General features: G+C 35.7%; 1 protein-coding gene across 1 annotated transcript in view; it reads left to right on the top strand.

Moving 5' to 3' along the window:
• LOC150104863 (ubiquitin-conjugating enzyme E2 A-like) overlaps positions 1 to 23027 on the top strand; it is a 78321-nt gene extending 55294 nt beyond the window's left edge. The window contains exons 4-5 of the mRNA XM_090396022.1: positions 2006 to 2094; positions 21822 to 23027. Coding sequence (XP_090252148.1) covers positions 2006 to 2094; positions 21822 to 21986 — 254 coding nt within the window. The 3' untranslated portion in view covers positions 21987 to 23027. The remainder of the gene's footprint in view (positions 1 to 2005; positions 2095 to 21821) is intronic.
• The last annotated feature ends 4433 nt before the right edge of the window (positions 23028 to 27460 follow it).

Raw genomic sequence — 27460 nt, 5'->3', positions numbered from 1 at the left:
CTTGCCACTTCTGGAATTTTTCAATTTCATACTTTGCCCTGTTAAGGATAATGTTCCTTCATGCTATTTCTTTATTTATATTCATTTCATTCTCTATTTCCTTGGCCACTTGTTTGGCATTAATTCCAACATTTTTCATCCTACCATCGATACTCTCCATTCTACTAACATTTGCTGTGTTCTCATCACCTAATAGGCACTCACTTTTGAAACATTTAATACATGCACGTGCAAACTCTCTCTCTCGTTTTAATTTCCTTCCATATATCCTAGGTTATTGCAATGAATACATTTTACACAAAATTCTGAAAATTCAAATTGCTCAATAACATGGTGTTTGCTGCCATTATTCTATCACTCCTTGGCCATACTTACAATATGGGTAATTTGTACCCATATTGTAAGTATGGCCAAGTAAGCTTGTAAGTAAGGTTTACTTACAAGCTAAATAACTCAATCACATGCCTGTTTAAAATAAAGACTACAATGAATAAGTTAATCTAATATCAACTAAATATGAAAAAGTTCTTATCCTTGAGGAGTGCTAATAACCACTCTGCACACACAATACGCCACCTAATGGTGCCCTATGTTGTTGATTTGTTTCTTTGTCAGGTATTTATAGAATCATCAGAAATGTTAGATATTCTATGCATCACATTGTTAGTTATCATAATATAATATGAATCACATGTGCATCTATTTCAGATATTACTGATATTGTTAGCTTGCCTGTTCTAAAACCCATTCAGGATAATATCGTTTTATTTTATTTATTTTTTAATTTATTTCTCCCCTGCAGAAATGTACTATAATACATGCAAAACCAGTAGAGATTAAAACGTAAATATACTAGATATTAACTTTCAAGAATATTCCTTTCAGAGTTGGAGAACCAAAGAAGTTAGGAATGTAATTTGGAATTGTTTCAAAGAATTCTGTGGCTCGTATCAAATAAGTCAAAATAGCATTGGACTATATAAACAACCTAGTAACAATGGTGTGTGTGTGTGGGGGGGGGTGCAAGTTTGTCTTTAAGAGAGAACAATCGTTGTCAGATTTTGTTGGTAGGTTTAAAAGCTGTCAGCTATAACTTGAGATTCATGATAATTTAGGACTACTCATGCAAGGAATAAGGATCTCACTTTTACAGATGAGAGGCAAACTATATAATTTTTTTTTGTCACTTTAAGATTGTAGTCATTTAAGAACATAATTCTGTAAATGAAATTAATTGGGATAATTACTCAAATTCTTCTCATTCACCAGATCAAGGCATTGTAAAATACATGATGCCATTTATACTGCATTCATGCTTTGCACAAAAACTTAGGAATCAAGCATGTAGTGGAGAAGTTCATTTCATGATGTGGGCAATTTCATTAAAATTCGGTCTCTGAAATGGCTGATCAAATTGTGCAATGTCCTGTGTTGGTCTCTATCAAAATCAGTCAGTTTCAGAAAGACAAACTACTTGTATAAACAGTTAAAGCACTTAATTACCATTATCTTTGCCTGCAAAAAAAACACCTAAAAATATTTTTAAAATTTGCTCAAATTGGAAACCACTCCAAGGGTGTCACTCAACCTTATTACTTGTTTTTTGCAAAGTACTGTTGTTAATCCAGTGCATTCATCCCTTTCTCAAACCTTTACAAAAAAAAACAAAAAAACTTCCAATATTGGGAAATACTCTATTCATTCAAGAAAGCTCTTGTAATGCAAAACTCTTGACTATTAGCTTAATCATTTGGATAATGATGACTTTAATGATCTCACATTACCTTTAATAAAAAACCTAAATCAGACATTACAAAAATTTGCAGTAGTGCACTCCTGAGGTGTTATATTCTTATTTATAAACAGTACCTAAAATGGAATAATCAAAATTCATTTTATTACAGAAATATTATTATAGTTCTTGACATTAATTTTTGAGGATGCCTAATATCTTTCAGCTGTATACTAAAGATTGTTAATTACATTCTACTGATTCCGTTTTCAGTATATGCAGATGGGAGCATCTGTTTAGACATTCTCCAAAACCGATGGAGTCCTACATATGATGTATCTGCCATTTTAACTTCTATACAGGTAAATAGCATTCTCATCTTGTTCATTTTTCTGTTAAGCATATTTGTATGATATTGGTAGAATACTTAACAGTTGTTTTGATTGTCTGTAGTTAAATTTAGCAAACTTTTCTCTATTTAAGGTGATGTTACCCAAAAATTGAGGTGAAAATTATGATAACCCCACTGCAATCATCAATGTTGATATTAAAATGGACCATCTGCGAGCATTCTTGAATATCAACACTAGCATACTAAAGTATAGAGCCAAAAAGCTGTCATTTGGCATAAGATATTAACATGGAGAATATTATGGATCTATCCATATTTTATAGCACCAAATATAGAAACTTAAGTTTCTTTTCTTCTTAAAAGGATTTCTGATGAGAATCAGCAATTTGAAATAGCTGTCAGACCAATGAAACCTAATCTAAGCACTAATAGAAGGAAATGTACAGGCTCCATGTATTAAGTAGTACAAACCAAGGCAACTCTAAAGCCAAAAGTTGTATTCTCATAAGCTCTCTGATAAATTTTGAAACATATGTTTCACTCTATATTTAACTATGAAATATGGATAGATCCATAATATCTTCCATGTTAATATCTTATGTCAAACGGAAGCCTTTTGCCTCCGTACTTCAGTATATGGTATCAGTGTTGGTAGTCAAATCATTCACTGTCATATAGGTTGCATCAATTTACAATACCTATTATTATTATTTTCGGGCTACTCCAGGGAGTCCTTAGACTCATCGAGGGAGGCCCTAAACATAATGTCCACACAACTATATGACATTCTCACAGTATCTATCATACCTTGCCTTGAACTCGCTCACTGTCATAGCACCCACAACAGACTCTGGCAGGTTATTCCACTCATTTACCACTCTAAAAGTAAAGAACCCAGCTCTAACACCACTGCTAACCACACTCTTGCCCAGCTTCCATAGGTATCCCCTAGTTCTCCCACCACCAGTCCTGGTCTCAAAAATATCCTCTGAATTAATCTTATAGAATCCTTTTAGCAATTTCAATGTCTCAATCATATCTCCCCTTTTCCACCTATCAACCAGTTTCTGCAACCCACAAATCTTCAACCTGTTCTCATATGGTTCATTCCATAGACCTGCTATCATCTTAGTCACTCACCTCTGGATCCTCTCCACCTCCTCCCCATCAAGAAGGAACCGAGGTGACCAAATCTGGGCACAGTAGTCAAGATGAGGTCTTATCAAGGCTTGGTACAGAGGTACAATAACTTACTTGTCTCTGCTCGTTAAGGTATTTTTCAACAACCAAGTGAGTTGATGAGCTGATTTAGCCACTTTTGCAATGTGCCCCCTAAACTTCATCTCCCTATCCACCAACACTCCCAAGTCCCTGGCTTCATCAATCTCTTGGAGTACAGTTCCACCCATGTGGTATACTGCTGCTAATCTTTTCACCCCAAAATGCATAACCTTACGTTTTGTCACATTAAATTGACATCCATTCTCCTTAGCCCAGAACTCCAATCTATCTAAGTCATCCTGCAAGACTTTGACATCTTCTGCATTCACTATCGCCCTCCCCAACTTTGCATCATCAGCGAACAAATGAACTGTTCCACTTAGATCCTTCCCTATATCGTTAATGAACAGATTAAACAGCAGTGGTCCAAGAACAGAACCCTGTGGCACCCCACTAGTCACAGGCCGTCTTTTGGACTCCACTCCTGAATAAACCACTCTTTGATATCTCTCCATCAACCACTCACCTATCCATCTCACCAACCCTATATCCATTCCCATATGTTGTAGTTTACGGATTAGAATTCCATGTGGTATCTTGTCAAACGCCTTTGCCAGGTCCAGCAGTATCACTGTAAACCCATTTCCCTTATCCAGTTCAGCCGTCACCTTGTTATAAAACTTGAGCAAGTTACTCAGGCATGATCTACCCTTTACAAAGCCATGCTCTCCCCTGTACAGTATCTCATTTTCATCAATCCATTCCTGTATTTTTCTCTAGACTACTTTCTCCAAGACCTTGACAACTCCTGATATGCTGATCGGTCGGTAATTTGCAACCATGGTCTTGGATCCTCCTTTATGCAGTGAAACTATTTTCCCCTCTTTCCATGCCTTCGGGACTAAACCAGACCCGAGACTCAGATTAAACAGCATGGTCAAGGGCACTGATAATTCCTTAGCCGCTTCATGCAAGACCCGTGCCGGTATACCATCCAATCACACAGATGTATTCACATTAAGGTTCTGTAATAGACTATTCACCTCCACTTCATTCATCACAATTCCCGTATAAACTAATGGTTCCTTCATTTTTTCAATGTCACCACCTGGATGATATACTTTTGCAAAGTGCTCGCTCAGTAACTCCACTATATCGACTGATTCAGTGACCTCCTTACCATCGTCATTCCTTAAAATCATTTTGCCATGTACAGTTTTTTTTCTTGCTTGCAGCATATTGAAAGAACTGTTTGGGATTCTCTTTTGCTTGCATAGCTAGTTTCCTTTCATAATCGGCTTTTGCTGTTTTTACCACACTCGTTACCCTTCTGGCTTGCACTTTATACCGTTCGTGTGCCTGCAGGTCACCCCTTTCTTTAAATTCCTTCCACAGTTGTTTCTTTTTTTGCAGCTCAAGCTTAATGGTGTTATTCATCCATTTAACCCCTACTTGTTTTACTATTCAGACCCTAGGTATACAATCGGCCATAACCTCCTGTAAATGCTCCTTGACCACTTCCCATGCTGTATCGACGTCCAGCCCTTGCAGTTGTACATGCCATGGCACTGATCCAAGCAATCTCCTAAGCTTGTCATACTTGCCAGCACGGTAATTCCACATATACCCTGTCTTAATCAAAAATTCCACACCTTTAGCCACCTCCCAGGTCAAGACCTTATGATCACTCTCACCAATAGGTGGCAACATGGTCATATTCATTACAGTCAAATTGTGAGATGCTATTACCAGGTCAAGCACTCTCACACCCGTATTTTCAATTACATGCTGTCTCAGATAGTTATCCCTTAATAATTGAATAAAATCCATTTCCTTTCTAACATGTGTCCTCTCCTCCTTCCAATCAATGTTACCATAATTAAAATCCCCCATAATAATTACCCTCCTTCCACTCATTTCATCAATTTGTTTATGCATACTATCTCCACCATCTATTCCATCACCTGGTCTATAGCAGCACCCAACTGTATATTTTATTCTGCCAGTCTCAATCTCACACCAAATAGCCTCAAATGAGCTCTTTTCACTATCCTGCAATACAACTTCAATTCTCCTTGGCTGCAGTTCATCAGCTATCATCAATAACACTTCTCCCCTCCCCCCCCCCCATTTTATTCTCTCTATCCCTCCTAAACACACTATAACCTACACATTCTATCCCACTAACTATATCATCTTCCGTCAGACATGTTTTACTAATGCCAATAACCTGTGGCCAGGAAGAGCCAACCAAGGCCAAAAATTCTTCCTTCTTGTTCCTAATACTCCTGGCATTAGTATACATGAAATGCAGTGATCCCTTTGTCCCACCCCTATCTTGATGCGTTATTCTAAATGTCCCATTCCCATTTTTTGTTCTTAGTGCTGGCTCAGGTACATGATATACATTTTTACACTCAACTGTCTTTACTGATGTCTGCATATCCACTCCCCCCCCATCCTTGGTAGTTCTAGTTTCCCTGGTTCTGCACATCCATTTTCACTTCATTCAGCAACACTTTTTCCAGTCTTTGCACACCAAGTCCATTCAAATGCAGGCCATCCATCTTGTATAAGTCCTTTCTCCCATCAAACTCATTCCACACGTCCACGAATTCCACACCACACTGTCTGCATAACCTGCTCATAATGTCATTTGCGATTATGGCCCTCCTTCTAAACTCCCCTCTTTCATACCGCAGCAACAGACTCGCCATTCTAACTCTGTCACTCTTTTCTTTCGCTACCTTTAACAATACTTTCAAGTCCTCTCTCAGTGACTCTACATACCTATGGTTAGTAGATGAGTTGTTACCTAAGTCCAGAGCAGATACTACATCTCGCATGGGCATTACTTGAATACTTGGCTCATTATGTTTCATAATAATGACAAAGACCATGTTGCTAAAACAGTTGACCAACTTAACTGTTGGAATTGCAAGGAGCTTCTGCCCTTTTCTAACATGAGACCCTCTAACTTTGATCATTTCACTCAAATGGGATGGAAAAAACTCAAACATGTATTTTCAGCAGAAATGGGTTCCTTATTTACCATAGACCAATTCTGTGCGATTTCAAAATGCTACTTTTCAGATGGATTTAATGCTTGGTCTGGAGATGAAAAGTAACATCTTGATTGAAAGTGGATGCGAATTTTTTTTAAATCAGAGGATATGATGTAATTGTGAAATATTCATGCCAGGAAAGGCTATGAGTGAGTGTCAGTCATAGAATATCTGTATTAAAATTCAGATATCCTAAAAGTTTAAATTATATAAAATTGAATTAGAGTTAAGAAGTATAAACTTCTTTAATATAGTATTTGTGAAGCAGTTAGTTAAACGTATGTTTCAATTTGTATGTCACAAGCAAGACATTTTAAAGTATTTTATCTTTGGCTACTGAAGTCTTGCTTAAATATGAAGTAAATTTAAATTTACTTCATATTTAAGTAATATTAATATCAGTTGTCAGAATATTTCTTGAAATATTTATATGTAGACAAACATCGTTTAAAGGATATGTTGTCAGTTACAAGCAAAGCGAAAGTGACTTCTGTAATTCACATTGCATGAAAGTAATTAAGTGAACTTAGCTCAGTACATAAAGAATTGAGAAATAAAAAACTGTTATAAATTTGGTCTTTCATTGTGAAATTGTTATTGAATAAAATTTTCTGCACTATGAAGAAGGAACTTCATTGTTTCAAGCCCTTCGCTGGAAAGCAGTAATGGCAGCACATGATGCTGGACTTGAGCAGAAGTTTCTCGCTTGCATTTCCAAGCATGCACAGAAGTGAAAAGAACATTGTTGAACGTTGCTAAGCATTGAGCTGTCCATGAAGTAGAAAAGAATCATGTCAAGGAGAAAGCTGGAGTTTGTGTCTTCAATGTATGAAGACAGGACAGAAATAAAAAGAAAAGTTAGAAATAGAAGACAGAGGAATATAAAGTTTTTAGTAGTCATTAATCCATATAGGATTTATTTCAATTGAAGCTTGAAGGGAACTTTATTATTGATTTCCATTTCATATAGAATGGGCCCAGTAAAGTTTATTTTATTTAGGATTCTCATTGTGATAATTGATTTTTAGCTATGGATATGGTTGTAATTATTTCTTCAGAAGCTTTCATTTAGGAAGTTCTTCTGAAGTGTTAAAACTGTTGATAAGGTTTTAAGAAGAATATTAAGACTTTTATATAGAAAGTTGAAGGTACTGAAGTACATTGGATGAAGCCAGGATATGTTTTCTTCATTGCATCTGTGATTTTAAGATGTAAGAAGAATTTGTGTGACATGTTGCTGTCATATAGGGAATACTTTTTGTCCATTATAGCACAATATCTGTTGGTTTATGTGATTGAAAGGAAGCTATGTACATTTAAGTGTTTTTCTTGTTGGGATTTGAACAAAATACACTCGATTGTGTAGTAAAGTAGTTGAGTTGATATATATATATCTTTTTTTTTTTTTTTTTTTAAACTAAATATTTTTATTTGGTTACAAGAGTGGGAAGACTCAATCTCTTAATGGATTTAGTGAGTTAAATAGGCATTTAAGAGGTTAAGTTACAAATGAGATATTCTGGGATATATATATATTGAATTTAAGAGTTTAAATCACTCAGTGTATATATATATATATGTGTGTGTGTGTGAGAGAGAGAGAGAGAGAGGGGGGGGGGAATAAGTATACACGCTCCTGCATGTGCATGCCTCAAACACACAAACAGGAGCCTGTTCTTCACTGTTAATAAGCTAAGCATTATCAAAGGTAAGAAAGCAATAACTAAGATCTTTTGTGCAAGAAAAAAAAGACAGTTGTTTAGGAATTATTTAAGGTGACAGTCATTATAATCCCATTGAAGAATTGCATGGAGGTCAGTGTTTAAAGTTGTAGTACAGTGAATTTCAGAGTATGTTTGTCATAAGTTACAAGGAATGGAGAATATGCTGCTAATCCATGATGTGCTCTCACAAGTGTATCTCTCCTGACACTGTGAAATTATTTGAATGCTATATTAATACATTCTTCCAATTCCATGACAAATTTTGCAAACAGAAAGATATTTGATTTGGGGGAGGGGCTTCTCTCTCTCTCTCTCTCCACTAACCTCTTCATAGAATTGTTTGAAAAGAGGAATTATGCACTATGTCCTAAACTGGCTGAAAAACAACCATGTTTGGTTTGTTTCAGACATTCAGCCCCACATTACATTCACCATTGCATTGGAAAACAAGATTTTTGCCTTTTCTAGACACTTGGAAAACTGAACAAAATAAACTTTTGTTCATTCTATAGAATACCAACACAAAGACCTAGTCACGAAAAAGGTACTATAAAAACCCTTCAAGATAGGGCATGTAATAGTAGTTGCTTTCTCCTTGCTAAACAAGATCTCAAATCTCCTTGGACCTCCGAAACCTCACCATTAAAAAAAACCAATGGTGTATGCACATGATCACTTGTTTGTGTGGAATTTGAAGATAAAACGAATTAGAATTAGCAGCACATACAACAGACATGAAACATTAAGTACTATGGCAACATACAAAAAAATGGTATCTACACAGACTACATTTTATTTGTCCAAGCATTTAGAGCTGAAAAAAAAAAAAAAAAAAAAAAAAACAGTGCAACAAGACAAAGTATAATCCTACATCTGGTTTGGTCATCTTCTCATGTAGCAATGAGCTCTAGATTTGGCCAGCCTAAAGCCCAGTCTGTCTCAGATATGTTTATATTTTCATCATGTGGCTCTATGGCCATGAAACATTAAATACATTCCTAAGCCCACCTGAACAAACAAACATATCCAATTCACCATTGAAATCAAAAACAACTCTCTTCCTTTTCTAGACACACTTGTCACAAGTCTTCTTTCAGGCTGTCTCTCCTTAACAGTCTACCACAAACCTACACACACACACACACACACACACACAGGCCAATATGTACATAAAAATTCATACCACCATCCAACACAAAGTCAGCACCCTCAAACATAGCCCTAACAATTTGCTCCAATGAACAAGCTCTGAACCAAGAATTCGAAATCATTAACCAAACATTTATAAAATATGGCTACGATAAAAAAAAAAAAAAAAAAAAAAAAAAAAAAGTTCACAAGATCCTCCATAAAAATGCCACTAAAAACAAAAAAGATTACAAGAATGCCTTAGCCACACCCTACATTAAAGGCATTTCTGAAAAAATAGAACACTACTTGAATACAACATTAAGACTACCTTCAAACCCCTGATAAAAATTAAGAAATTTACTTAGCTCTTCCATACCTGGCCCAACCAGGATACAAAATTCAATATAACTGTAATCTGCCTTATATGGGGAAACAGGACGCATCATCCCAATCAGAAAAGATGAGCACAACACATTAAATACCTCCACTATAGTAAAACAGGCCTATCATACCATACACTCCAAACATGCCACAGAATTGACTGGAAAGGCATCAAGTCGCTACACTGCATCAAAACCTGGTTTGAAAGAAAATTCATACAAGCTTGTGAGATGCTGAAACATTATCCAAATATTCCCAAACAGAAGAAAATCTCAATACAAGAGGACTTGTTTAATGTAGTTCCATTTATATTTTTTTAAAATTTAATTTATTTTATTTTATTTTTTCCACAAGAGGTCAGGCTAGGTTAAATAATTAACAAGCATTTAGATTCATCTTACTTTTGTATAGTGCAATGTCATGTAGCTTGTATCTTATACATATGTATAAGATTTTTCCTGATGATGATAACCTTAATACAGAGGTTGAAACATCAAATGTTAATTTCCTAATGTTAAGTAAAGTAATTATTTTAACGTGTTGTCTCCATAAATTCTTCATCATGAATTGTAATTTGTTTGTGTCTGTCCAGTGCAAAATATTGTAAAACTACCATGTCTTAGTAATTTGAATAGGTTAAGGATTAAATACTTCAGAAACCTTGCTCTAGAGACCAATACCTGGAATTTTTGCAAGACAGTTCAGGCCTTTAGCGAGCAGAATTGTGGTCTATCACTAGTTGAGAGACATTTGCAGACATCTATGCTTCCATTGAGATTCAAATCAATACCCTATTGATTGGCAGATGAAGATTATATCCACTCACCCAACATATACGGCAACTAGATGTATTATGCAGTCAGCTGTTTTTATTATTTCACAATTATGATAAAGTTGTGAAAATCATATTTTGAATATCTTTATTCCCATTGAAAGTAAAATTTATGCATTTTTCTATGTGGTAATTTTTTTTTTCACTGCTGCTATATATGTATTGTATAGACAGGATGATCAAAATTAAAGTACCCTGTTTAAAGCCTTGTGTAGCACTACCCACTGATCCAAAAACTTGGATCAGTGTGTATACAGAAGCAATATCTGAGTGAGAGGAAAAAAGTTCCAAAATTCACCACCAGGGACATTATAAGCACCAAATGCATGGAATTTGCATATCATGCAACACTTGACAGGTCCGAGGAGGGTTTAAAAAGATGGACACAGGATTTTTCCCTTCATTCTAGTTAATATTGTTCACAGTGATTGCACTAACCTTGCCCCAATGTGCTTTGCTTGTGAAGCTGTACTACCTAACAACTGCAATGCTGTTGTTGCACTCTGCAAATTTTGTCGCCTGAACAAATGTCGATGAGATCCACTATCTCCATGTGATCTGCAACAAATGATTAGTCGTTTTGAAGAAATGGGATCATTAATAGTTAGACCTGGAAGAAGTCATAAACCAGTTCACAACAAATAAATGTGAAGTTGCTACTGCCATTGTGGAACAGGTCATGAATAATAGTGATGGTTCCTGCAATGCTGTAGCAAGCATGGATGTACCTTAACATAACTGTCTGGAAAATTCTATGGAAGATTCTGCATTTCTACCCATTCAAGACAACCCTGACACAGGAGTTGCACTTGCAGGACTTTGAAAGTTGACTGACATTCGCTTTAACATTCCTTGCTCTAGTGGAATTTGATGCTACGTGGCCATGGATGATTTTGTGGGAAGATGAGGCTCACTTTCACCTGAACGTTGTGAATACTCACAATTGCTGGTATGGGCTATGCAAAACCCACATGCAATCCAACAAATTCCTTCGCATTTGCCCAAAGTTACTGTCTGGTGTAGGTTTACAGCTTTATTTATCATTGGACCATTCTTCTGTAAAGACATTCATAAGTTAAGTCCTGTGACCTGCTCAGCTACAGAGGTATCGTGATATGATAAACAATTTTATTCTGCTACAGCACTGCCTGTGCATGGATTCAGTTATTTTCATGCAGGATGGTGCCTCTCTACACATCAATTGATTCATACAGGCGGTTCTTTGAGAACATTTCATGGTAGCCAGAGTGATCAGCTATGTGTTTTACACTGCATAGTCACCTTGTTCACTTGATCTGACCTCCCCCCCCCCCATGATTTCTGGCTGTAGGGATTTCTCAAAGACAGGGTTTATTGGGATTATCCTGATAACTTGCCAGCACTGAAAGCCAGGATAACGCAGCATATGTGCACATCAGTTCCGATCAGTTGCATTCTGCCGTTGAACACAGCGCAAAGGATGCAGTTTGTGGCATACCAGGAAGGGCCATGCATTGAACAGTATAGCTTGTTAATGCATAATGGAAGTGAATAAAATGTGTTGTTTATGCTTATGTCACTTTCTCCTTTTTCACTTACATTCGGTGCATCATACAGTGCCACCTGCTGGTCGTGGATTTTGGAATCCCCTTCAGATATTGCATTCACACAAAATTTCACAGCATTTGGATCACTGGGTTGCTCTCCACAATGCCTTAAACAGGATTTACTTTAATTTTAATTACCCTGCATATGTATAAGCAGACCTTGACATACTACATAAGTTAAATTCCACAAACTACATGACATGAATTTTATATAAGTCAGATTTAACTCATCACATGCTAATCTTTAGACATTTACCATGCATGTATAAAGTATTATATTAACATTCCATGAACACTAGAATGCACACACAAATTAGAATTCAGTGTGTAATCATTAATGCAAAGTAATGTATACAGTATAAGAAAATAAAAGAAATTAATTTGGCATTTCAACCTTTCTTATGAAAAGTGGCTTCTTTCTTCTCTTTGTGAATCTTTTGGTAATAACAGTTAAGCATCATCTATTTCTCTTTGCTTTTTTAAGAACTATGATGCATTAGAATCCATTGTCTCCAGTTGGGCCATTCATAATGAAATCTCACAGAACCTGATTGTCATCTGTCACATTTTGAGAGTGGACTAGAATGCTTTCTTATTAAGAGGCAGATCCGTTCATGTGTTTTCCTTTATTTAGACAATATTTTCATTGTTGGTGAGAGAAAAAGATCACATCTTATGGGCATTAATCTTTGTCCATCTTCACAATTCTTTATAATTTTCATCTGTCAGTTTTCGTGCATTACTTCTGTTCCTTTCTTCCAGTCATAGCTTACTCTACCACAGCATGTGAACACACTAAAAATTATCAAAGTATATGAATACAAATACACAGCATGTCCATATTTAATAGTAAACAAAGTGAGACTGAAGAAGCTACATTGTGGGCTCTGCCTGCCTGCTAGAAGACTTATGTGTGAGTAATGTAAGTGCTTTACATAAGATTTTAAAAATGAAATTTATTCTGTAGTCCTTTCAGGATAATTTATTTAAGTCTGGATCTGTGTGTGTGTGTGTGTGGAAGGGTGTAATTCCACACATGAAAGCTTTACAACTTGTCTGTTAATACCATAAATAGACAAGGTTTTTGATGTAGTGCAAATTCAGCTCTAGAGACTATATAGCTTTTGGAATTGCATATTCATTATCTGAGACAGCATTTAACTAACAGACAAATCTAATATATGCATTTCATTTTGCTAGAAATGTGCTTTTTGGCAATCCCTTAAAAATATTTGCAAACGTCCAGTTGAAGGGCAGTCGTACTTATTTTTTTTAAGATTGTCATATGTTTTAAGCACTATGCCATAATAAAATATCCAAATTTAATATTATAAACATTTAATTTTTTCATAAATGTTATATTGATCAAGTGTGAAAAACTTGAGTGATAAGTTCTGTATTCAAAGGTAATATTTCAAAATATTTTAGTAACATAAAGACTTATTTCGGTATTAGTTGTTGTGTCGGAAATAACTGGCCCAATATCCGTCAGCCTTTTGTTTCAAACCAAACATGAGAAATAGTGACTTAAGATAAAGACATGTTTATGCTCACAAGAGCAGGGATAAAGAAGAAATAAATAAATTGTAATCTAAAGGTATATCAACTTATTTAATAACATTGTTGTAAAGTAGTCCAAATACTGTTTTAGAATCATGCCCAATATAGGGAAAATTATGTTAAACAATTCAGAATTAAGTTACCCAATCAACAGAAGGTCAGATCACTACATAGTAGTCAACAGTGCCACAGCAGAAAATTATGTTACACAATTCAGAATTATGTTACCCAATCAACAGAAGGTCAGATCACTACATAGTAGTCCACAGTGACACAGCAGAAAACCCGCATAGTCATCCGGTAACCCCTGTCATAAAAGTTCGGTCAAGAGAGGTGCCGAGAAAAGGATGTGACCTGATCGGTACCTGACGAATCAGAGATAGCTAAGTGAATGATGAAGACAGAGAGAGAGAGCGCTCTCACAGATGAGATATAAGGAGTGACGCACACTTTAAATGCACTCTTTTTCCTGCATTTTTTTTTCCTGTGTTCCTGTTCAAAAGGCCGCGAGAAGAGCTGAGGAAGCTTCCCACCGGTATCCAGCAACTTTCCACGTTGCTGTGGGACCCGATGTGTACAAGACGTCCGACAGAACATCGGGGGAGCAGCAGACAAAGCCATTGGTGAATCTGCCGTCAATGTGAGGATAGCGAATACGGTCCTTCGAGAAGAAAGGATAGAGATAGACAGCAGAGCGACAAGGGTATCTTGCCACATCCGAGGAAAACCCAGAACTGAAGCTAAGGAACCACTTCACTAAGGAAAATAGCTGGTAAGGTGCATATCTTTTACTTTACATATATCAAGTATTATAGAACCAGAGGAAGCGAAAAGGAGGAGAACTTTAAGCATATCCCTGCTCGACCCAACTAGGTGATCCATTTTGAACTAATCGTCTGTGATAGGACCTTCCTGTTGTAGCTTAAACTTCTGTGTATGAAAGACACTATGTTAGGACAGTTATGAGATGACTCATATGTGATGTGTGAAGGCACTACTCTTTATGATAAGCCTATTATTTATATAAATTTTACAGCAAGGAGTTCTTAACTAAGATTGTAATTGATAAATTGAGTGAACATATCAAGTGTATCTAGCTAACGTTGTATCACCAAAATTTGCATAACCACTGGAGTATCACTTAATCTTAATGCAGAGTACAGAATAAAGGAATTGATTAAGTGATGTGCCTAGAATGTAATCATATTCACCTGTATATTAAGAAGTATGTGAGAGTGATTTTACCGCTTAGAATAATTGAGTGAGTTTATTGCAGTATCATGAGTATTTGTGTATGAACTTGTATTTTTATATTGTTATTACATGATTTCTGTATATGATTTTTAGCTCAATTAAATGTATTCTTTTAAATCAAAGCTTGTGAGTTCTGTTGTTTGAGACTGAATTACCACTTAGAAAAGTTCGGACCTGTGTAAATGGGTGGGGGGGGGACATTTTATGCAAAGTAGAGAGGGGCGCCACGATTGCACACCACGTGATCCCTATGCTCAATAAAACTGTCGAGATAGTTAGTAGAATAAACCTAAGTATCAGGAACTAGTTACTGGCTGGCACAGTCGATCTAAAAATAATTTGTCAGAAACTGATTTCTGGTACATGTAACATAAGATATAAAACTAAAGAGAAAGCAAAGACATTACAATAGTAGAACCCCAAAGGATATAACAATGGCGCAGCCGGTAGGATGTGCTTGAAAGAAAAAATAGAAAGCAAGCAATACAAGCACGATAAGTTGGTATCAGTCTCCCACACAGAACTTAATTATCATCATTGTCATCATCATCAAATTACTGACATGTACCCTCAAGGGGTGTACAGGATATGATAGTACTACATGAAAAATTTACACCATTACTAACTTCCTATCTACAATTCTCCTCCAAATCAGTCTGTTACTTGTCAAGACTCCAACATTATCAGATCTTATATTTCAAACGTCTAAGACACTTTGTATCGTATCAATCCACCTATATCTTGGTCTTCCTCTGGGTCGTTTTCCTGCCAACTTGGCAGAGAACACTTGTTTTGCTAATTTTTCCTCGCCCATTCTGTTTAAGTGACCATACCGCCTGAGATTAGCTCTGCTAATGCATTCCTGGATGCTGACAATGTCAAGTTCTTTCCTAATATCCTCGTTTTTAATATGATATTGCCATTGATGCCATCTGTTCATGCCTCTAATCTTTCTCAGGACTCTCATATCTGCGGATTCTAGTTTTTGATCAACCATTTCTCAAGTATACTTGCATAGATCTTGCCAGGAACACTCAGTAGGGAAATACCTCTGTAATTCTCACATTCAGTTTTATTTCCCTTTTTATATATGGATACTATTAGAGCTCAACTCCAATCATTGGGAATTCGTCACTCTGTCCAGGCTTTCTGAACTATGCAGTGCAGCCACTGTAAGACTTATACCACCATACTTCAGCATTCCTGGTGCAATATCATCTACTCCTGTTGCCTTAACACATTTCAAGCCTTTGATGGCTTTTTCTACTTCAAGTATCGATATGTATTCCTAACTGTATGCCTGTTGGGTGTTTTTTTATCACTGCTTGTTTTATTTAGCAATTTTTCAAAGTAATTACTCCATACTTCAAGGATATCTTTTTCTCCCGTTTTCATGTCACCTTTATCATCTCTAACTCCTTTTACAGTCCTCTTTCCTCCATTTCTAAGCTTCTTCAACAACCTCCAGAATATCTTACCACCTTCTTGATATTTATTTTCTATGTTCTTGCCAAAGTCCTCCTATGACTTTTGTTTAGCTAGTTTTACACAGTGTTTTGCTTTCTTACATTTGTCTCTGTATTCTCTAAGAGCAAAAGCTGACTTATTTGACAGGAACTTTTGATATGCTTTCTTCTTTTCCTTCACTGTCTCTTTAACTTCCTGTGTCCACCATGGAGTTCTGATTTTTCTATCCTTGCTGACAACCTCACCACACGCCTCTCTGGCTGAATCAAACAGGGTTTTCTTCAAGGCTTGCCACTGAATCTCCAAGGTTTGATTCCCATTCTCAAACTCTTTCATTTTTTCTTCAATAATCTTTGTGTATTTTAGTCTACAGTTCACATCTGAGAGCTGCTCAACTTTTATTCACTTTAAAACTTTCTTACATGTTATTCTTTTCAATATGAAATTCAATTTTATCCTGCTCAAGACTAAATAGTGATCACTTCCAATTTCAAATCCTCTGTACACTCTGGTGTCCTGCACCAGGGAAAAAACATCACTATCAACAATAACATTGTCAATGAGACTTTTCTTATTCCTTGCCTCTTCTCTCATGTGAATTTGTGCACATTTTTTGTTGGAACATGGTGTTAGTAATAACCAGTCCATGCCCTGAACAGAAATCCAACAGGTATTTGCCATTATTATTAGCTTTGCTCTTTTCTCCAAATTTTCCCAAAACATTTTTGTATGTCTCACAATCATTTCCTACTCTGCTTTTTATATCCCCAACACGGACCAACTCTTCCTTTTCATTGTGTCAGTTGCTTTTTCTAAAGCCTCAAAAAATTCCTCCACTTCTACCTTAGTAGAACCTTCTGTGGGACTATAGGCGCAAATAAGTCTCATTGTCAAATTCTCCATTCTGATATTTGCCCACATCTCTACTTTTGACTGCCTGCCATTCAATAAGATTAGCCTTGTATTTTGTGTTGAATACTATGGCTCCTTTTCCTTGATTGTCATTTCCTGAATATAACATTTTATATTTTTTGCTCAGAAAGATCTCACCAGTTTGTCTTTTTTGTTTGTCAACCCTATTATGTCGATCTGGTACTTATCTAATTCTTCAGCTAGCTCCATTTCTTTGTCATTCAGGCTTCTTAAGTTGATAGTACCGATCTTTAACTCTGGTTGTGTTGAGTTGGGGTGTGCTTTCAGATTTGTTCCAGTAGCTGACTTTTTGCTGTTAGCCTTGGTTCCCTGATGAAAACAATGGGGGCCTTGTTTAATCGGGCGATGCTCCAGCCAGCATGAAAATTTTGTCATGTTGTACCATCATTTTGTATATTGGTTTAAGCCAATAAGAATACAATTTGGTCGGCTAAATCCCAAATTGCCAGCCCATCCTCGTTTGTTCAGTATCCAGGTCGATACCAACAGGGTGCACCACGAGAAGGTGAGGATTGGACATTAGGTCAGAAGCTCTGGTCAGTTCTCCGCATTCCTTTAAAGGCTAAGTATAGGTCTCCTCTCAGTTATACATCTTTGACCCTATTAAAACATTGAAAATCATAAAGAGAAAAAAGGTTCATAACTCATCTTGTAATAAAATATAACTTGAAAGAGTAAGTATGTCTTTACCAACATCCCCTGAATTAAGTGATCCTGAGTTTCTTAAAAGTATAAATCCATATCAGATTTTCCCTCAATTCTCAGGTGAAGATACCAAAGATGTGAGAGCTTTCTTCGATTATATAGAGGAACTTAGAAAGAAAGGGCGATGGAGTGACTTCCAGTTACTCATACTGCTTTGCAGTAAACTGGTTGGAAGAGCAAAAAGCTTTCTCTACTCCTCACCGTTGAAGGAAACTTTGGACTATCAGAGGTTGAGACAAATCCTAACCTCCCAGTTTTCTAAGACAAAAAATGTTGGGCCTAACCTCTTGAAGCTCCAAAGAATAACCCAGAAGAAGAAGGAAAGCATCTCTGACTTTCACAATAGGCTGCTCACTTTTGCTAACACATTATGTGTGCCTGATGAGGAAAATCGTCATCTGGAATGGGCCATATTCCAGCAACTTTAAAGTTGGTCTGAGGCAGTAGCTAAGGGAGACTGCATTTGGGAAGGGAATATCAAATTTGAAGGAATGTTATGATGCTGCGCTTGAGAGAGAACAGCTGTTGGGAGACATTTATCCCAGAGCCACTGCCAGTCCTATTAATATTATTAAAGAGAACAAGGACACTGACAGGAATTCAAACCCCATGAAGGAGAAACAGCAGATGGTGCTGAGAAGTTCTGAAGAAAAGAAGTCTGAGTCAGTCTATAGTGTTGCAATAGGTGCTTGTGACTGCAACGAAGTTCGATCCATAGTCAGGCAAGAGGTGCCTGACTATGGATCGAACTGATCCATAGTCATCGAACTGACTATGGATCAGGCAAGAGGTGCCTGACTACAAAAACCACTCATAGAACATCTTGATGCTGTGATCAGCCAGCTAACGGTTGATCCGTCTAAAATTCAAGTGCTGCCCTCCTTGCAAGAAGATAGAATAACAAAAATTGTCAACAACGAAGTTGAAAGGCTACAGCAACCTATGCTAGAGAGAATGGATCACATGATGAGGAAGCTGCAAGAAATGTCTGCAGGCTATAGAATGGAAACTTTTCCTCAGACGGAGAGGGTGGGAAAAGTCACCGCCGAGAAATTCCCAGGTGCTTCAGTTGTAGCAAGTTAGGACATATTGCTCATGACTGTTTTGTGGCACTGAGAGACACTAGAACAAGATATCGACCAGAGACGACATCGCTCACTTGTACCAGATTATCCAGTAAAAAGGGAGGACAGGGCAATGTAAGTTTTCCCGGAATGGTGGTGAGAGGAAAAATCTCCAGAAGTAATTTTGAAGCACTCATTGACACCAGTTCCCAAGCCTCTATAATATCTGAGAGACATATCAAGGAACTTGGGCCTTGTGTGAAAAATAGAATCAAACATTTGAGGAAATCAATTGGGATCTTAGGGATACCCCCTTCCCAAGTGAGACTGAAAGTGGGACTGCCTGACTTTGGATTGTATGCATGGCATACTTTCTTGATTCTACCTAAGAACTTGCTCTCCCACATAGGGCTAATCTTGGGGGAGGATTTTCTGAGGAAAAATGGGTTCTCGTGCGACTATCCCAAAAGGGAGATCAAGTTCCTTCGAAGAAAGAATTCTAACAATGTTAATCAGAACACTGAAGGTCAAGAAAGGAGAGACAACGCTTTGCGCAACAATCCTCAGTGCATAGAGAATGGTGAACTAACGAGAAAAAGAAAAGACACCTCGTCGCACAAGGATGGAATACCGAATACAAGAGACATTCTTAGGGTTGAGGAGATGTATGATAAGCTTATCACGGGTGAAGAACTGGGCAGTATCTGTGAAAGGGCAGCAAATGATGACCAAACTAATAGCAAGTGCACAATTCAAGGTAGACAGGATGTGAAGATCAAAGCCACCTACGTGTGTCAAGTAACTGATGAGAACTAAGAGGAAAAATCCTGACCAAGGGGAGGATTTAAATTTACGACAGGCTAGTATTAGAAAAAGGGGGAGGGATAAAAGTAAAAGAAAATTTTCTTTAACTTCATTAAAGAAAAATTTTAATTAAAGGGGGGGGGGGGGCTTTGCTGTGTCGGAAATAACTGGCCCACTAACCGTCAGCCATTTGTTTCAGGCCCAACATGAGAAAATAGGGACTTAAGATAAAGACATGCTTATGCTCTCAAGAGCAGGGGTAAAGAATAAATAAATAAATTGTAATCTAAAGGTATATCAACTTAATTAATAATATTGTTGTAAAGTAGTCCAAATACTGTTTTAGAATCATGCCCAATATAGGGAAAATTATGTTAACCAATCAACAGAAGGTCATAGTAGTCCACAGTGACACAGCAGAAAACCCGCATAGTCATCCAGTAACCCCTGCTGTAACAGTTCAGTCAAGAGAGGCGCCGAGAAAAGGATATGACCTGATCAGTACCTGACGAATCAGAGATAGCTAAGCGAATGATGAAGAGAGAGAGAGGGCTCTCACAGATGAGATATAAGGAGTGACGCACACTTTAAATGCACTCTTTTTCCTGCATTTTTTTTCCCTGTGTTCCTGTTCAAAAGGCCGCGAGAAGGGCTGAGGAAGCTTCCCACCGGTATCCAGCAACTTTCCACGTTGCTGTGGGACCCGATGTGTACAAGACGTCCGACAGAACATCGGGAGAGCAGCAGACAGAGCCATTGGTGATCCACCAATGTGAAGATGGCGAAGGGGATCCTTCGAGAAGAAAGGAAAGAGATAGACAGCGGAGCGACAAGGGAATCTTGCCACGTCTGAGGAAAACCCAGAACTGAAGCTAAGGAACCACTTCACTAAGGAAAATAGCTGGTATATATATCAAGTATTATAGAACCAGAGGAAGTGAAAAGAAGGAGAACTTTAAGTATATTCCTGCTTGACCCAACTAGGCGATCCGTTTTGGACTAATCGTCTGCGATAGGACCTTCCTGTCGTAGCTTAAACTTCTGTATACGAGAGACACTATAGTAGGACAGTTATGAGAAGATTCATCATATGTGATAAATGTGAAAGGCACTGTTCTTTATGTTAAGATTGTATAAATTTTACAGCAAGGAGTTTTTAACTAAGATAGTAATTGATAAATTGAGTGAACATATCAAGTGTATCTAGCTAACGTTGTATCACCAAAATTTGCATAACCACTGGAGTATCCCTTAATCTTAATGCAGAGTACAGAATAAAGGAATTGATTAACTGATGTGCCTAGAATGTAATCATATGCGCCTATATATTAAGAAGTATGTGAGAGTGATTTTACCGCTTAGAATAATTGAGTGAGTTTATTGCAGTAGAATGAGTATTTGTCCATGAACTTGTTTTTTTATATTGTTATTACATTATTTCTGTATATGATTTTTAGCTCAATTAAATGTATTCTTTTAAATCAAAGCTTGTGAGTTCTGTTGTTTGAGACTGAATTACCACTTAGAAAAGTTCGGACCTGTGTAAGTGGAGGGGGGGGGTGCATTTTATGCAAGGTAGAGAGGGGAGCCACGACTGCACACCACATGATCCATATGCTCAATAAAATTGTCGAGATAGTTAGTAGAGTAAACCTAAGTATCAGGAACTAGTTACTGGCTGGCACAGTCGATCTAAAAAAATAATTTGTCAGAAACTGATTTCTGGTACATATAACATAAGATATAAAACTAAAGAGAAAGCAAAGACATTACAATAGTAGAACTCCAAAGTTATAACAAAGTGTTCCTTTTTTATAATAAATGATTCAGGTTGCTTTCTTAATGACTTACTTATGAATTATGAATGTCTTAAGTAACATGAAATCTTATTCCTAAAGATGTTTCATTTTTGTTATAGAAAAAGGTAATTTGCCCAAATTTGTATACATCTATTAAGTCTGGTTACAAATTTTAAAAATTATGGATATTAACTTGCTTTTATCTTTTCAGTCACTTCTGGATGAACCAAATCCTAACAGTCCGGCCAATAGTCTTGCAGCTCAGCTTTATCAAGAAAATAGACGAGAATATGAAAAAAGAGTTGCAGCTATTGTAGAACAAAGCTGGTTAAATTTTAATGAAGATGAAGAAAAAGAAAGTAAGAAAAATTCTTAGAACTTAGTTACAATTAGTTCGCAAAGAAGCAATGATCTGCACCATGAGCTGTCTGTATAGGCTTGACCTTGCATGACACTGGACAGATTACAGCTGATTTCACTTATGTGCATGGTGAAACCATCAGTGTTGGTTATCAGCAAGGTCAAATTTATTTCATGTAAAAGTCTGTTTGCTGTTGTGAATCCATATTTTATAAGGTCTGTATTAGCATTTATGTATATTAAGGTAGAAAACTTGTTGAATTGCCTTTTTTTGGTCATACCAGAAATATGCCCTGATCAGTAGTCAGAAAATCATGTTTTATGATAATGTATTTCAGAGTAGTTATTGCCACTACAGCCTGGTGTGTATTTCAAGCAAGACTATTTGTTAAAGCTGGCTTCAAAACACTGAGATAAATATTTCTTGGGTGTGTTATCTGGATTTGATCTTATTTATTGTGTGGTAAAAGATGTGATGCAGGTCTCAGGATTTTTGTAGCAGCAGAATTTAAACAAAATTAATACCCTACCTGGTGATGTGCATATTCCTAGAATTCCACTTATACATTTAACCCTCCAGTGTGATGCTTAATGTAGCTTTTAACTGACAGTGCTTGGTGTTCATTATGGACTTTAAATGGAAGACAAGAAAATACTGTAGTTACAGTTTATGTACTTGAATATAACTTAAATGAACTTGAATGACAGGGTAAAAAATGGTGGTACAGTGAACTGCACTGCCTTTACTACAGTACACTACAGTTTTGTTGTTGTTATTATTTTGGAGGATTATTATATTACTGGCTTACAGCTTGATATTTATAGTGTGAGTAATAAAATTTCTTGTGTTATACATTTCTGTATCTCGTGTAAAGTTGTGACCAGTCTTTTTTCAAATTATTCTGTACAGTATTGGTAGAATTTCTATTTGTACATTGTCAATGGACAGTATGAAACAATGCATGTATAGTACAAACCCCCTTCTCCTCCTTCCTCTCCCATATCTTTGAATTTAACCTGCTAGTATAAAGGAAGTAAAATTACATTATAAACCATTGATTAATGTGTTCATAATTTAACAAATCACATTGGATATTTATTTCATGCTGTTCTTGAGTGTTAATCTTATCTCTAATTCCTGACATTAATGACAAGAATAACTTTTATATACTTTAATAATGAGACACAGAATGTTAAAACTAGTACTTAATTTTAATAAGGTGTTCATAATTTAACAAATCACATTGGATATTTATTTCATGCTGTTCTTGAATGTTTTAATCTTATCTCTAATTCCTGACAATCAAGTGATTGGTCAGTAATATACCACTTGACATCTGAGAGCAGCAAATTATTTCATGCTGCAAAAAAAAACAAGCATTACAAAATAAAAATACAAAACAAAAATTTGCACCTAAAAACCTGAAAGTATTATGTATATAGATGAATTTAGATAATAAGACTTCTTGTTTACCCCAAGCTATGCATTAATTTACTTTCTTGCTTTGTTAAGAGTTTCCAAAACTTTGATAATGATGACAAACATTTGTTTTAATTCAATTTTTTAAGGCATCATTGCTTTCAAAACGTTTCTCTTGTTTGCATTCAAGTTTGTGGAATTCCTGCTAGTAGATACGTAATTTTAAGAAATGTGACTAGAAATGTGAATTTACAGTAATCTCATAACAAAGTATTCTAGTCTTTAAACATTGGCTATAGTGAGCATCAGCTGGGTCAAATTAAATACAGCAGATGCATTCTTAGATTCTAATTGTAACAAATTTTTACATGTTTGGCTGTGATAAAAAAAAAAATAAATAAATAAATAAATAAAATAGCAGTTACAGATATAGTTGTTGAAAATAGATAATTTGTCTAGGACAACTAAAGGAAGCTAGTTTTGTGACTGGCTTATATTCATTAGCAACTTTTGGTATAGGTAACACCTTCATTTTTTTTTTTTTTTTCTCCAAGTGTTCTTGAGGTACAGAATAGTAACAGGGATGCTAAATACAGAAATACAAATATCTTGACTATTTATGGGTAAAGCAATTATAAAGGTATTTGTGATTTTTAGGTTTCTGTGCCTTTTTGTAGAATATAAGGGTCCAACTTAATTGACAAATGGTTTTGATAGCCAAGTTTTTGAGTAGGATGATGGGAATTAGTGGTGGGAGTATAAATATCTGCCTGTGTGCATGTGTACACATGCATGCACTGGATTACAGTAAACTGTTGGTATTTACATACTTAAATGGTATGTAAGAATTTAGACTTTGTGTTACAGAATTTTAATTCGAGTTATCCTTTTTACCAAGACAAAAATTAGTCTGGTGATGCATGCTTTTGTCAGTGGCATGGTAAATATAGTGTGTAATAAAGCATAAAAATGTGGATGTCATTGTTTTAGGGTGTATGCCTCCTTTAGACAAACAATATTTTGCTGCCTCAAAATTCAAGGAAATATGTTTAAAAAAAAAAGTGTTTTTATGGTTCAAATATGATTTATTTTAATATTTGAAAAACAAAATATTTTTTATGGTAAGAATATCAAACATACAGAAAAAGACAGACAATGAAAATAGGCAGAAATACTGAACATATCAACTGCATTCTGAATGAAACCTATAGAACATGTAAAGCATTTCAGCTATTTAGGCACAATTTTTAGTGAAGATGGCAAATTAAATATGGAAATAGACAACAGAATTAGCAAAGTTCATATGGTTATTAAGTCATCCGAATAAATTTATATGGAATAAGAGAGAAATCAATCAAAACACTAACCTAATTGTATACAAGACAGTGTTCAAACCAATTTTAACTTATGGATCTAAGAGCTGGGCTTGATCAAAGAATGGAGGCTACAGATATTAGAGTTAAGAGAAAGATTAGTGGAGTGAACTCACTGATTGGCATCAGTGGCAGTATCACATTTAAAAATGAGGATTAGGAAGGAACTTTGCATTGTTACCATCCATTAATGTGTTGGCAGAGCTAATCTCATATAGTCATCTAAACAGAATGAGAGAGAGGAAAGATTAGCAAAACAAGTGTTCTTTGCTAGGTTGGCAGGAAAAGGGCCTGGAGGAGGAAGACGAAGATGTGGGTGGATTGATACAGTAAAAAGTCATTGAATACAGAAATATAAGTTCTGATAATGTTGGAGTCTTGACAGATAACAGATTAACTGGGTTAGTAATGATGTTAGTTTTTCATGTAGTATTATCATAATATCCTGTACACCTCTTTGAGGGTACATATCAGGAAATATTAGAATTTGATGGTGATGAATATATCAACACAATATGATTTTTGATAATTACCCTATAAACATAAAGATAGCATATAAAATGCAAACATGCAGAAATATATTACCTTCAGTGATTGACAACAAACAGCTATCCAAATATCATTTTGTTCATCAGTGTATATTATAATGATTGATTTATTAAACCAAGTAAAATATATCTAAGAAAATAATGAAATAAAAGTATATCCAGTTATTAATTTGAAGATTTCAGTTTAACCATCCTCCAAATTTGCTACACATAGGCATTGCATTAGTTACTTTGTGGATTACGACAATTCTGGCAATTTGTTTCACATTTCACTAAATTATACTTTTTCCTGTTTATCTTTGCCTTGAGATATATAGATTAAAAGGCTAAAAATGGCCACTGACCATTTATTATATATAGATTTCATTTGTATTTCACTTTTTAGTGTTTATAATCTTTATTGGGAGTTGCTTAATGGTCAGAGCTAGATAATTCTTGCAGATGTATAACCATAAGGAGTGCAAAAATCTGACTAAGACTTTTCACTGTGTCACCTCCCCCCCACCTTAGATGTGCCCTTTATTAAGTATCCACATGGGTACTGAATGAATGATGGTACAACATGAAATGCCATGCCACTGGAATGTTGCACATAGTTAAAAGGCATTACTGTTTTTGTCAGGGAATATAACATGTTATATTCTTTCAATAATGATCAAGGAAAGGAAGAATATAAATTTGTTGAAAAGCAGTCAGTTTCAAAACAAGAAATTGTATAAAGACTTATTTGTGCTGTGCTTTAACAAAAGGTTTTAGAAAGATGTGGAGATATTTTTTTGAATCATGTAGTACTTTTAACTCATAAATTAACACTTCGTGCCATTCTGCGTCTCATGCGAATTGCATGTCAGGCAAGAACTAGCTTGACCATATAACATGCTCCTTCAGTAGCTGACCAACATATTTTTACAAATTTATATATATATATATATATATATATATATATATATATATATATATAAAACATGAGTGTCAGTTCAGTAGACTTTTTCTAAAAATAGTATTTGTGAACCATCTTAAAAGTGGAAAATCCCAACTGTAGTTGATAAAAAGGAAGGGAGGGAGATGGGGAATGTTTGACAGTATTTACTTTTGAAAATTTGCATTACATAAATTCATTTATTTCTGCACTTTGTGAAGTACGTATAAATGAATAATTTCCTTTACTGATCACTTAGAAATAGGTTACAACATCATACTTAATTTAATGCTGCAATAAAACTTCTACTTTGTGTTCAGCTTGCATCTGCAGTTTGGTGACTGGTGTGTGTGTGGGGGGGGGGGGTTGTTTTTCACTATATAGGGTCATAATTTTCAGTTTTCAAATTACACTAAAATACTGCAATTACTTGTAACAAATACAGTGCATTAAATTCTATGTATGTAATGCTACAATAAAACTTCGGGTTGTTGTATGGTCTCTTTGGGGAGAGATGTTTTTCACTATATAGGGCAATTTTCATTCCAGTACTAAGTTACCAAAAATACAGGTGCTTTTTATTATTGGATAGCTTCAATATATTAACAAAATATAGAATTTCCCTTAAATTATTGGTTGCTAATATATCGTGAACGATTTTCTCCCCTTTTATATATATTTGTTTTTGAGTGCGAAGACATGTTAAAAGTATCTAAGTATTTTGACATTATATATTGATGACAAAATTATATTCCATCATTCTGGGTTCTGATCATTGAGAGGTTAATGTTATTTATATATTTTGTCAAATAGCGAGAAATCAAAAATAATTGGAATATTATATGTGACTTGATATTTGATAAAAAGAGGTATTGAAAAGTTTTTTTAAGCCATGGATAAAAATTCGTTGTGGTATTTGTAATGTACTGAAGTGGGAGATACATATGTGTATAAACAGTGCTCAAAAAAAAAAAAAGTTATGGAAGTACGAGCTTACATAATCATCTTAAAAGCCAGCACAAAATTAACTTTGAAAATGAGAGGAATGGGGGGGGGGGTGGAGACTGATAAAACAGCACCTTCAATGTTATTAGTTTAGATTCATGATCAAAAATTGTATTTTAACAAACAATGATGACTGCTGTACTAGTTAATATGCATGACAAAACAAGATATTCATTTAGTACATTTTGTACATCTGAAGATATGTGAAAGATAATTATGAATGGA

This window comes from Typopeltis vanoorti, chromosome 7 (genome assembly GCF_054136105.1).
Source record: "Typopeltis vanoorti isolate ZY-2024b chromosome 7, IOZ_Tvanoo_1.0, whole genome shotgun sequence".
Classification (NCBI taxonomy): domain Eukaryota; kingdom Metazoa; phylum Arthropoda; class Arachnida; order Uropygi; family Thelyphonidae; genus Typopeltis; species Typopeltis vanoorti.
The sequence above is the reverse complement of the archived record's forward strand: the minus strand, read 5'-3'. Positions and strand labels throughout refer to the sequence as shown.